The sequence below is a fragment of the Denticeps clupeoides genome, chromosome 2, assembly GCF_900700375.1.
Source record: "Denticeps clupeoides chromosome 2, fDenClu1.1, whole genome shotgun sequence".
NCBI lineage: Eukaryota > Metazoa > Chordata > Actinopteri > Clupeiformes > Denticipitidae > Denticeps > Denticeps clupeoides.
In genome coordinates, this window is record NC_041708.1 from 22,121,156 (window position 1) to 22,133,183 (window position 12,028).

Below are 12,028 nucleotides of genomic sequence, written 5' to 3' on the forward strand. Positions count from 1 at the left end.
GTTGTGGCACTGTGCTGTGCTGCAGTGTATCACAATGACAATCACAATTTTCATTTCCAAATAGTGCTATATACAACAAAACCCCACAAACTAACATGAGGAACACTACTGACAGAAGCAGCAGAATTTTTACAACGGGAGAGCACAAAAGGAAGAACATCTACAGCAAGCACGGTTCCACTCCACAACTATCCTCCATGGGCTCTCAGGCCCTGTCTGTAGGGCAGGGGCTTCTGTATATTGGCCAGAGTTGACGAGGTAACGAGGTGACCTTGGCTCCTCCCAGGGAGGCTCCTCCCCTCAGTCAAGGCACACACATACTCACACAAACCCACTGATCACAATATACGGCCCTACAACATAGAGACGTAATATTATGACATGACTGAATGGAAAGATATGAACAGCCGACTCGTAGTCTCAGATATTTTGGCTGTATGAACATTTGTTTAGTGTTGAGTGTTTGTATGACCCATATCACCCACAGTTGCATCACTTCCTGTCACTGCACCACCTGTTGTGTTGCTGCACATGCTGACCACGCCCTTGTTGTAACACCACTGCCCACGAAAGGCGCCTGGGGACGGTACCTTGATTGAGGGGACCTCAGTGGCACCTTCGCTTGGACATTCAATATTTGGTCCAGCCTGCCGTAAAAAGGTTTGGATAGATGAACAGGTCAGGATGGAAGGTATATTTGGCATCGGTCTGTGTACACTGCGGAGATCTCGCCACTCTGTCTGCTCTTCATCGGCAGCTGAATGTAACTGAAGGTTCCGGAGACCTGGGGGGCGTGGCATACCTGACGGATGCTGAGGGCAACGTGCTTGTTGGACTTCCACCCACCTTCACGCCCAAACCCAAATCAACCACTCCACCCACACCAGAAAGTCCTACATGTCAAAGCCCCCCCAGCACGCTCAGTGATGCTCCTAAAGAGAAGAAGAAGAAAGACAAGAAAGAGAAGAAAGAAAAGAAGGAAAAGAAAGATAAGAAGAAGGTGACGAAGAGGAAAGGTAGGCAAGAGGCTTATTAATTTGAAAGCGTCTGGGCATTTGTAGCTCTTCTGTTTAATCAGGGTATTCTAAGGTTTCTGGGTCTGAGGGCATCATGCATTTTTGCTTCTCCTGCAGACTCTGTTCTTCTGAATTTTCCTACTGGGGACGATGACGCAGCACCAACAATCACATCTGCAGACCAGCAGGCTGCTCCTGAGGAGTATGGTCCTCGAGAAGAGTAAAGTAGACAGGCGGAGGAGAAGGGCTCAGAACTTTGGGATGCTGTGGTGATCCATGGTCACTGCTAATACGTATATCAATCAGAAAAACTACTAGTCCAAAATGCAATCTGCTTTACCAATGCTGTAACAATTTATACTTTATATGGGAAAGGTGTTTCAAGTAAAGGTATTTAAAATGTTCACAAAAATCCTCTTTTAATAGAAAATGTTTAGAAGCATATGCATAATTTCTTTTTTTTCATGGTTTGCTGTGTAATTCTGTCAACTGATATGTTACAGTGCCTAAGCATTGCTGTGTGGATGATCAATGTTATATTTTAGGGAAGAAACCAGCACCAATCCCCATCAGAGATTATTGCTGTGTTTATTTAAAAAATGTAGATCCATGTTGTTTACATATTAAATGACGACATAAATATTCGATTCAGTTATTTCGTTCATTGACTTCTGTCAATTTACTATAAGCGCATCACGTGGTACAATATATTTTAATAGTTCAATTTTTATTTAAATGAACACATGCTGTGAAAACTGCTATAGTTCACAATCGGACAGCTGACAGAATTGTTTTGTTTTGTTTTGATTTAAAAAGTGGCGTGAAAACAGCGGCACTGGCAACCCCGCTCTTACGCGTCCAACACGCGTCTAAATCCAGCCGCTCGCGTAACTCGCGCCCGCGGTAATCCCAGGTCCACGGGACACATCCCACCTCCTTCTCCCACGGTGATGTCCTCATGCAGAAGAAGACCTTCATGTCAGGTACCTGGGAATCAGCTTCTGCTCGTCCTTTAAGGTTAGTTTGTCAAATTCCAAACAGACTGTAAAAACCAGAATGTGGGATTTCATCTAAATAAGGAAATCTGAATTTTTTTGGTAAATTTCCCACTTGTGGGACTATTAAAGGATCATCTTATTTGATCTCCTCTGAGGTTGTGTTCAGCATAGGAATATGCAGTTTATACTGCCCTAATTAACATGCCAGATGTATAAATATTATTGACTCTATTTCTGCTCGGTGATTGATCTAGAGTTGAGTTTTTTGTACTGATTTGAGCCTGTGTTTGTTGCAGAATTTCCGTAATTTTATGAATCAGTGATATGACGTGTGTAGAGAAAGAGAGCCCGAGCTGCAAATCAGTACTGTTCTCCATCTGTAGACTTTTCCTCGTAGGAGATCGTTCATTACTTTAAAGAATTCGGAGCGACTGTCTCCAGGTTCTTCTAAAACATCTCTACATATCAACGCTTTAACTTTTTAATGAGTACAATTTGTGTGCTTTACACTTTTTCAAAAATACTGTTGGGAAGTTGAGTAACGTGAGGTCTGCATGGGTCTGTATGTCTGACTGAGACTCCCCTGTGTGTTCGTAGATGTGAAGGTCATGAATGTGTGTGTTCTGTGATTATGTAGAGGGTTTAATGGGCTGAATTGAGAAGGGTTGAGGTAGGTGGCACTGCCAGGGTAGGGACAGTAATGGGGGGGCAGGCCAGTGCTTGCAGACCAGGTGAAAAGCAGAGGGGCGTGAAGACGCTTGCAGAGCTGACATGGTCGTAGTTGTAAGTGAGCGTGTTCATCCTGGAAGTCCTCATGGACCCTAGTAAGGTTCTTGTTGAACTGGTTTGGTGCAGAAATGTTGAACAGATGAAACACAGAGCCCTTAACAAAGTCCCCTGAGCTGATTAGCAGATGGAAACGTTCTGTGGAGAACCTGTGCTTGTCGGCGGTTAGGAGCTTACAGACGTAAATTGTGCCACTGCGGGACGTTTCCGTGTTGGCCTTATAATAAAGAGTTTATTAATATTCAAAATAATATGTGTCTAGGGTTAAATGTTGCCATTGTGATTATGAATGTTTACTTTTCTGTCTGTAATATCCCTGGTAAATGGGATTGGCGGGGACAGGGCGGTACCCGGCACCTCATCTGAGACTAGCAGTGCTCCAGGTTAATCCTGTACACAACACTCTAATCCCATTTATACCCTGACATGACCATGTCAACAGTGGTGGGGCGTGGCAGGTGAAGCTTCTTACAGGGATGGGAAGTATGAAAAGAGAAGCTAGTATAAATACTAATAAAATACAAAAAGATATAAAATTAACAATAAAAATGAAATAAGTGGACAGTCAGTCTTATTGCACATGAAATTGGAACTGAATTGAATTAATGAGGAAAATGAAGTGTTGTCAGTGCCCTGATGGCAACAGTGTAAAAACTCCTGTTTAGGCTGTTTTCTGTTTTAATGCTTTTGTATCTTTTGCCTGATGGCAGCAGTTGAAACAGGTCATGAGCAGATGTGAAGAGTCTTTTAGGATGTTTTTCGCAGCGTGAGATGTGCATTTCATCCAGAGAGGGTAAAGTCTTCACAATGTAATGGTGATTTCTTCTGCAGAAAAAACAGAGTCTGAAGAAGGAATTTCAACGTTCCCAAAAAATGACATAGAAATGTCACTTTAACACTTCACACTTTAACACAAGGAACTCAGCCACCCCAACAATGGACTGTTCTCTCTGCTGCGATCAGGAAAGCACTTCCTCCCCCTGAAGTCCAACACAGAGTGAGTGAGGAGGAGCTTTGTCCCGCAGGCTATACGAGCTCTCAACAACAACAACACAACATAGGACGGAAAGCTAATACACTCCAGCACTTTCAATCCCTTCTGGATTCAATCCTCCCAGAATTTTGCACAAATTTTCACTTTACTTTCACTTTACACATTTGCACACCTTCACCCTACCTGTTACACATAATTTATGTTAAAAACATAGAATTCTAATATTTGGTTATGTTCGTAATATTTGCATTCTGGTTCACTGCATACTTGCAATATTTGCAAGATTGAGGTCTATAGCAGTCGCTAAAGCATTTTACTGCATATCATACCGTGTATGACTGTGTATGTGACAAATTTGATTTGAATTTGACATTAATCTCCATGAACCAGGGTAAGATGCCTCTGGCCTACACTAAAGACCCTGACATGATCCTCACTTATCTACTGATTATGACACTATATGTTCATGCATACGTTACTTATTTTTTGCCCCGGGGTAGGTGAACAGCATGAACTACGTGGGTCAGCTGGCTGGCCAGGTTCTGGTCACTGTTAAAGAGCTGTACAAGGGCATCAACCAGGCCACCCTGTCCGGCTGCATAGATGTGGTCGTGGTCCAGCAGCCTGACGGGTCCTTCCAGTGCTCGCCATTCCACATCCGCTTCGGAAAACTGGGAGTGCTGCGGTCGCGGGAGAAAGTGGTGAGATTTGGGTTCACGTCAGCACGCGTTGGGTTACTAATAGGATGGCACGCTTTTTATGCCCTTTGACCTCACAGATTGACATTGAAGTGAACGGGGAGACTGTGGATCTGCACATGAAGCTGGGAGATAATGGAGAAGCTTTCTTTGTACAGGAGACTGAACATGAAAATGTAAGTTTGTTTTTATATTGATACATTAGATTTAATAATAATGAGGACTTATTAAAAATAACACCTTTTTTTTAAATGCAGGAGATCATCCCCACCCATCTGATGACCTCACCAATCCCGACAGACGACCAGATGTTCTGGGGACAGGACTCTCATGTCGTTGGATCAGAGTGCGGGACGTCAGAAGACGGGGGAAGCAGCGGAGGAGTGAAGAAGAGGAGGAAGAGGAGGAAAAAGGCAAACACACACAGCGATGGGAGTCAGGAGAAGCATCAGAGCTCAGAAGATGACACATACACAAACACCAGCAGGTAAACCTTCACAAAGTATCTAGAATCTATAGTCAGAATCAGAATGAAATCTTCCAGTCACCATGCCTGCTGCACTGTTAGCGACAGACTCTGTGTTGCCAGATTGGCCGGTTTTGAATTTGTGTTTTTGGAGAGCACCCGATGGCCACAATAGGCTCTAGTATACATTAAGCATGAAACACACAATCGCAACTGCATGCAAAAATAGTAAAAAAGACTCAGATGTGGTGTGTATGTGTGTGTGTGTTATATTCTACAGTCCACCATTGTTCGCCATGAAGGACGAACACCGGATTCTTGTCTCTCAGGACAGCTACCCTCTGTCAGATGGGGACTGGACACCTTCAGACTGGTACATGTGCTTCTGTGTCACGTCTTCAGTGGCCAATGTGGATCTTAACTGAAGTCTCCCCTCTGCAGCAGACCTTGGTCTGAACCTGCCTCTCCTCAAAGCGACTCAGAGTTGATGATCAAGTCTCCAGAGAGCGCCCACAGGGCCGAGCCTCACATGCAGTGGACGTGGGGCGAGCTGCCAGAATCCACATGGGTGAGTGTTGGATTGCAGGGGCTTCTCAGCGGAATGAAAACCGAGATATTGCAGGAACGGATTACAGTTGCAAAAGTTGCACAATTCTAAATGCTATTAAACCAAATGCTATTAACCACATTTCAAAACCTATCCTAATTTGAATTTCACATTGGAACAGTGGAACCAGATCATTTCAGGTAAAATTCCTCAGTGTTTTTGCCCGTGAGTTCAGTGGCTATTAAAAGTGACAAAAATATGAATTGAACTGTAAAATACAACACAATTTCATCAATGCTTCACCTTATTGCTTCTTTTTGGCATCATTCCATTCAAATTATAATCAAAACATAACTTCTCTTGTTCTCCATAACACCCTGAGGTGAGGCCTTCTCTTCACAGGTTTGTAGAAACGTTCACTTGGACTAGAAGATGAAATTAGTGCAACAGAGCAGGTCACTCTGAACAGTGGTTCCCAATTCCTTCCCGCATACACACATTAAATGTATAAAGTGATTAATTTCAAACTTTTATAAACAGCAGTCAGAGATTTTTTTACACTGTACAGTCGTGGCCTAAAGTTTTGAGAATGACACAAATACTGGTTTTCACAAAGTTTGCTGCTTTGCCTCCTGCAATTACATCAAGTTTTTTTAAGACCTCTGCAACTCGTCCTGGCATGCTGTCAGTCAGCTTTTTGATGCCGACCTGTTTCTTCATAATCAGAGCTTGGAGTTTGTCAGAATTTGTGGGGTTTTGTTTGTCCACCCACCTCTTGACCACAAGTTCTCAGTTGGATTAAGGTCCGGGGAGTTTCTTGGCCATGGACCCAAAATTTCAATGTCACTTAGATTTCACTTTGGCCTTAAAAGACATTGTTCTACAGGATTATACAGAATATTGATTATCCTATTGCGTGTGTTCTTGGTATTATACAGGGGGGTGGCAGAGCCCAGGTTGAGAACCACTGATGCAAAAACTTAATCAACTGAAAGAGTTCCTCTCTTACAGGGTGGACGTAGGGAGCGGTCGGAGTCCTTGAAGACCGTGACTATCACCCCATCAGAGAGCACACACTTCCGGGTCATCCTGAACTCAAACACCATGGCAACGGCCTCAACACTGCACCAGAGTACAGTGGATTCCGCCTGCCCCATCGTCAAACCAGAACCACAGACACTTAAACCCAATGGTGCATCTGGCCTAAAGTTGCCAAATTTCACCTCTAAACTGCACCTGGGTTCAAGATCGGATGAAGGTGTCCCGCCTGTGACCTCGTCCCGGTACGGCTTGTCGGTGCCTCCAGCTGCGGCACGTCTGCTGGGGAACATGAGTGAAGGTCATCCTGAGCTGACCCCCAAATCCAGCTCAAAACCAGACCCAGCCGTCAAAAAGAGAGGTAGAGGGTCAATAAATCATAGAGATTTGATCCTTCAGTGGTCTCACGGTCATCCCATCAATTTATGTTTTCAAATACATCCGTTCAAGCCTTGGTCACACAGACGTCCAAACCAGGCGTTTTTCTGGCGTTCGTGGCGCGGACGTTTTTCGGATCATTGGAGTAAATCAGCATTCGGCCGGCTGCACGTTCAGATGGCATCAAATGAAGGCTGCATGCAGCTTTTTCTTGCATCCAATTCTACTGAAATCCCGCCAAATGTTAAATAGCATCAAACAAACACAGCTGCAAAGCGCAGCAAAAACGTGAATGGAGCTCAGACAGCGTTCACTTCGAACAGGAGCGATGGCCAAACTCCTACCTGGAGCGTTGCTGTACTCAGATCAGGCCGCAACAGTCACTGCTTTTTACCAAGAAAATCATTTGGATTATAGTCGATTATGTTCTCCGCGTCCGCATCGCGATGCGTCGATTAAATGAGATTCATTTCAAATCCCTTAATAAATCAGTATTTGGATTGCATGTTTTAAAGTCTGTGTCACATGTCTCTCTCCTGTGACGAAGTGGTGAGGAAGAGGAGTCAGCACCAGGGGCCTGAGGACATCTACCTCGATGACATCACTGCTCTCGAGCCCGACGTGGTCGCCCGCTACTTTCCCAAAAGGTGCCCACCATGCCAAACCAGAGCCTGCTTCTGTAGTTGGACTTTTGTGTGAATTCCTGTTCTTGTGTGCGTTTGCCAGTGAGTGGGACTCCGCCCTGCAGCACTGGGTGGAGGTGGGCCGGCACTCGGGGTCTCAGTCGCCACAGTCGGTGGGCAGTGGCGCCGCAGACAGTGGGACGGAGTGTCTGTCAGACTCGGCCTGCGACCTGCCACACGTCTCGCTGTCTCTGTGTGGAGGCCTGAGTGGCAACGCCCAGATTAACGAAGGTTCCGATGAATAATCGTGCTTTAAAAAAGACATACTGGAATCTGTAGCATTCACCACCCATCATGTCCCTTCCAGAGAAGTTCATGGAACACATCGTCACCTACCTGGACTTCGCTGAAAACCCAGCAATTGTTGACAACCCCAACTTAGTGGTGAAAATTGGCCAGAGGTCCAACGTTTTTACCGATTCCATGAAATGTTACATTTTAAACTTGAAGCTACATTAAACGTTTGCTCTTCTTATTGCAGGTATTACAACTGGACATTAGCAGCGCCTCTGGTGCTCAGTTTGCAGGTTTTCCAGAAGAGTTTACCCAAGGTGAGCTCCTCGCCTGTAACTTCATACGCAGATAGCAACTCGCCTTGATAATGCCAGCGCTGGTGTGCTCAGTCTGCAGAGGAGGAGTGGATGAAGCAGAAGATGCCAAAGAAGTCCGGTAGCTGGTGGTTTTGGAGGAAGAGCTTCAAGCAGGTGGGGATGTTGCACGCGACGCAGTCCACGGCTTCTCAGCACACACATATTGCCAGATGCTGTAATGTGTTCGCTTTTTAGTCAGAGGTCAAACCGGAGGTGTCCAGTTTGCTGAACAGAAGCCCCTCCCTGACCGAAAGGGTCTTAGCTCCGCAGTGAGTTTCCTTTTCTATCTTTTTTAATAGTGTCAGTTCTAGAGTCCTTAAAAAGGGAATAGAGCGCCATCTTGTGGATAAAAATCTTCTAAACTGCAAATGCGTATAAACACATTATGTAAATGCTCTATAAGATTCTCTCTCTAGATTTCAAAATGTTACAGTATTATTTCAGTTTAAATAAATATATAGAATGCATGAATACATTTAAAAATACATCTTTTTTTTTAAATGACAAGAAAACAAGTGAAGAATTTATATATTTTTTGTTAACAGGCAGCAGGCTGCAGACTCCTCCAGCGATGAAGAGAAAGAGCTCAGCTCTCCGGCTCTTACTGAGCGTGTGAAGACTGAAGTCACACAAACCTACAAGAAATCCCTCCGACTCTCCTCGGACCAGATTGTAAGACCCTGCATGAGCACGCACACACACGCACACACACACGCACACACACACACACACACACACACACTAATCATTTTTAAATGTAGAACACAATGGGCATCTGCATGAATACATGAATTTTTAACATTTCACAAAAGAAGCACATTGTTTTGTCATTATTCAAATGATTATGACCCTGAAGCAGATGTCATTTAGATGCTCTACAACATGTTTGATGGAAACAGATGACCAAGTAATGACCTTGCGTGTGATAGGCCAGCCTGAAGCTGAGGGAGGGGCCAAATGACGTCACGTTCAGCATCACCACACAGTACCAAGGCACTTGTCGCTGCGAAGGCACTATTTACTTGTGGAAGTGGAACGATCAAGTTATCATTTCTGACATTGACGGAACCATCACCAAGTACGTGCTGTGGCAGCAACTGTCGCCATGGATATACTGCACTACTCTGACACATTCATTCCGTCTCCTCATGCTGTCCTACAAAAACACAAGCTTACCAGATGTTGGTGCTTAATAGTTACACATTACATCAAAACTATTTACATATATATATATATATATAGAGAGAGAGAGAGAGAGTATATACACACCTTAATGTCAGACCTTATACCCTGATTGATATATTTAGCATGTTCTTTTTTTTTTTATTAAAAGATCCTTTATTGCAATTATTGCAATTCAATAATAATCATAGTCCAATTTTATTGTTAGTTTTGAGGTTGACAGAGAACAGAGAAATTCCAGGTTGAATAAAGCTGAATGGTGGTATTTATTTGTTCTGCTCGTTCATTCCATCATTTGGCCCGGGGAGTGGGAGTCGTCCCCCTTAATGAACAGCCTTTTGCATGCTGCCGCTCCTCGCAGAATATGACCCGAACCCATAATTTTGCATCTAACCACTCGAATGTCTGAAATTTGACACGCAACAAACTTAACTTCTAAGAAAACTGTACAGAAATGTAAATATGAATCTTTTTATTAGGATTCATCAGTAAATTGTGAATTTTCCTCAGGTCGGATGTTTTTGGCCAGATTCTCCCTCAGCTGGGTAAAGACTGGACTCACAAAGGCATCGCAAAGCTCTACCACACCATACACCAGTGAGTTGCCTCACCATGGCAGAACACGCTGTATCCTCGACATCAAGACATCAGCTTTTACATTTGCCTTTTCCAAGGAACGGCTACAAGTTCCTGTACTGCTCGGCACGGGCCATCGGCATGGCCGGAATGACCAGGGGATACCTGCACTGGGTGAACGACAGAGGGACTATCCTGCCCCGAGGGCCGCTGATGCTGTCTCCCAGCAGCCTCTTCTCAGCTTTCCACAGGTTCAGGTCTAGAAAATACAAGTCCGAGGGCAGGAGGGAACCCTCTCATCAGCTCACACTCTCCTGATTCTTGTGTCTCAGGGAGGTGATCGAGAAAAAGCCGGAGAAGTTCAAGATCGAGTGTCTCACCGACATCAGGAACCTTTTCCCGCCCGACGCTCTGCCTTTCTACTCAGCCTTCGGAAACAGAGCCAGTGTAAGCTTCACACATGGAGACACACACGCACACAGAGAAGACGATTCCTTTTGTGTTACACATGTTCTACGTGTGAACTTCACATTTCCTCAGGACGTGTCCGCCTACAAACACATCCAAGTGCCTCTCTGCCGCATTTTTACAGTCAACACTAAAGGAGAGCTGATCCAGGAGAGGAGTAAAGGAAACAAGACATCGTAAGTGGGAATTGCTCCTTATTCTGGTGTGCTGTGATGATTAATGTCTTTCCCTCAGGCGACCTCTGGGTCAAGGTCGGGCTTCCTTACCATTTGTGCCCTTCTCCCTGTCCCGCTAGGTACAGCAGACTGAATGAGCTGGTGGAGCACGTCTTTCCCCTCCTGAGCAAAGAGCACAGCGCTGCCTTCTGCTACCCAGAATTCAGCTCTTTCTGCTTCTGGAGGGAGCCGGTCGCCGCCGTGTCTCTGGAAGGTCTGCTGTGAATTTACCTCGGCCGAATAAAACAATTATGATGCCACAGAGATGAGTAGATGGTGCTGCTTAAAGCCTTACTGTATTAGAGTTCATACACACACACACACACACACACACACACAGAGCCTGAAGAAGAAGATAATACTGATGACTCACTGTTAATGAGTGCTTGCGATATCGCTAATTACATCCTCCAGGCCTTGCAGCGCCACACTGTGCGAGGCAGAGAAGCATTTGACTGCTGCACGGTACTGTTTGTCCATATGTAAATATCTATTTGCATGCGAGTTTGTGCTAAATGAAGAATATTAAGAGATTCGAGTAGGATTATCACTCTTAAGTGTAATATCCCTTTTTTCATCCCAAACCTACTTATTTCACTTGAATCCTCAATGACTTCGCTCATAAAATGCTATTAGAGATAATAGCATATATTAAAAAATGCAGTTCAACAAATTAAAATTGACGTGTCATTCTTTTTTATCATTTCATCCAGATAGAGAGACACTGGGGTATACACAGGCCCTAAATTGAAATATTGTTCTTTCATTCTGTTCGTACTTTAATCCGATGTCTCACAAGCAAAGGATTCAGCAGCTACTGAAGGGATGAAATATCTAAAAAAAGATCTGGACGAGGTGGGTTAGAGACTGCTGAGAACCTCTGGTCTAATAATCTCTGGCACAGAGAGGTGTGAGCCCTGGAGGACAATGAGATCCGGACAGATGGAGTTAAATGGACCACAGAGCAGGCCACAGTGGGCACACACACTCACACACATCGATATAAACACAGGCACAATGCATTATTTAGAAGCGGACAGCGCTACAGGAAAAAGAGGCCGTTTTTGCGAATGAAAACACATAAAAGTGACGGATCACTATATCATAAATGATTCAACTGATCTGAAGGCTTCAGATGGGATAGTTTGTGTATGTGTCTGTACAAAAATCTGATATTTCCTGTATGCTGACAGACCATAATCTAAAAAAATAAATAAATGAATGCCACCCCTTCCCTTGGAACAATGTTACGCAGAGTCTCCAAGTCGGGCAGGAAGCAGTCAAACAGACAGAACCAAAGCAGTGTTCCATGCATACCATTTATTTATTAATAATCTGCAGTACTGTACAACAGGACGGCCCACCCCCCCACCCCCAGACTTCAGAACAACAC

The 12,028-nt window shown here is 44.4% G+C and overlaps 2 protein-coding genes across 9 annotated transcripts; both read left to right on the forward strand.

The window, feature by feature from the left end:
* Nucleotides 1-595: 595 nt before the first annotated feature.
* LOC114774231 (serine/arginine repetitive matrix protein 1-like) lies at nt 596-1,663 on the forward strand. Its single transcript, XM_028966161.1, has 2 exons — nt 596-1,016; nt 1,134-1,663. Exons 1-2 carry the CDS (start codon nt 671-673, stop codon nt 1,238-1,240), a joined length of 453 nt encoding a protein of 150 aa, XP_028821994.1. The 5' UTR covers nt 596-670; the 3' UTR covers nt 1,241-1,663.
* Nucleotides 1,664-1,902: 239 nt separating this feature from the next.
* Nucleotides 1,903-11,314, forward strand: LOC114776074 (phosphatidate phosphatase LPIN2-like). Of its 8 annotated transcripts, none has more exons than XM_028966711.1 (20): nt 1,903-2,033; nt 3,632-4,495; nt 4,573-4,668; nt 4,750-4,979; nt 5,239-5,331; nt 5,400-5,526; nt 6,517-6,904; nt 7,469-7,568; nt 7,648-7,835; nt 7,912-8,005; nt 8,086-8,155; nt 8,228-8,308; nt 8,390-8,463; nt 8,740-8,866; nt 9,124-9,272; nt 9,887-9,973; nt 10,051-10,209; nt 10,285-10,399; nt 10,493-10,596; nt 10,716-11,314. In XM_028966711.1, exons 2-20 carry the CDS (start codon nt 4,304-4,306, stop codon nt 10,858-10,860), a joined length of 2,619 nt encoding a protein of 872 aa, XP_028822544.1. In that variant the 5' UTR covers nt 1,903-2,033; nt 3,632-4,303; the 3' UTR covers nt 10,861-11,314. The 8 variants fall into 8 exon arrangements, with proteins under 8 accessions (XP_028822544.1, XP_028822550.1, XP_028822528.1 ...); XM_028966717.1 differs by having other exon boundaries at nt 10,051-10,203; XM_028966695.1 differs by having other exon boundaries at nt 3,632-3,797; nt 4,295-4,495; nt 10,285-10,596.
* The last annotated feature ends 714 nt before the right edge of the window (nt 11,315-12,028 follow it).

Coding starts and splice junctions, on each gene's coding strand:
- LOC114774231 (XM_028966161.1), top strand. CDS start 671: ATGAACAGGTCAGGATGGAAGGTATATTTGGCATCGGTCTGTGTACAC. Junction 1,017..1,133: donor GAAGGTGACGAAGAGGAAAG/GTAGGCAAGAGG, acceptor CTTCTCCTGCAG/ACTCTGTTCTTCTGAATTTT.
- LOC114776074 (XM_028966688.1), top strand. CDS start 4,304: ATGAACTACGTGGGTCAGCTGGCTGGCCAGGTTCTGGTCACTGTTAAA. Junction 8,309..8,389: donor GGAGGAAGAGCTTCAAGCAG/GTGGGGATGTTG, acceptor TTCGCTTTTTAG/TCAGAGGTCAAACCGGAGGT. Junction 8,867..9,123: donor GACTCTCCTCGGACCAGATT/GTAAGACCCTGC, acceptor TGCGTGTGATAG/GCCAGCCTGAAGCTGAGGGA.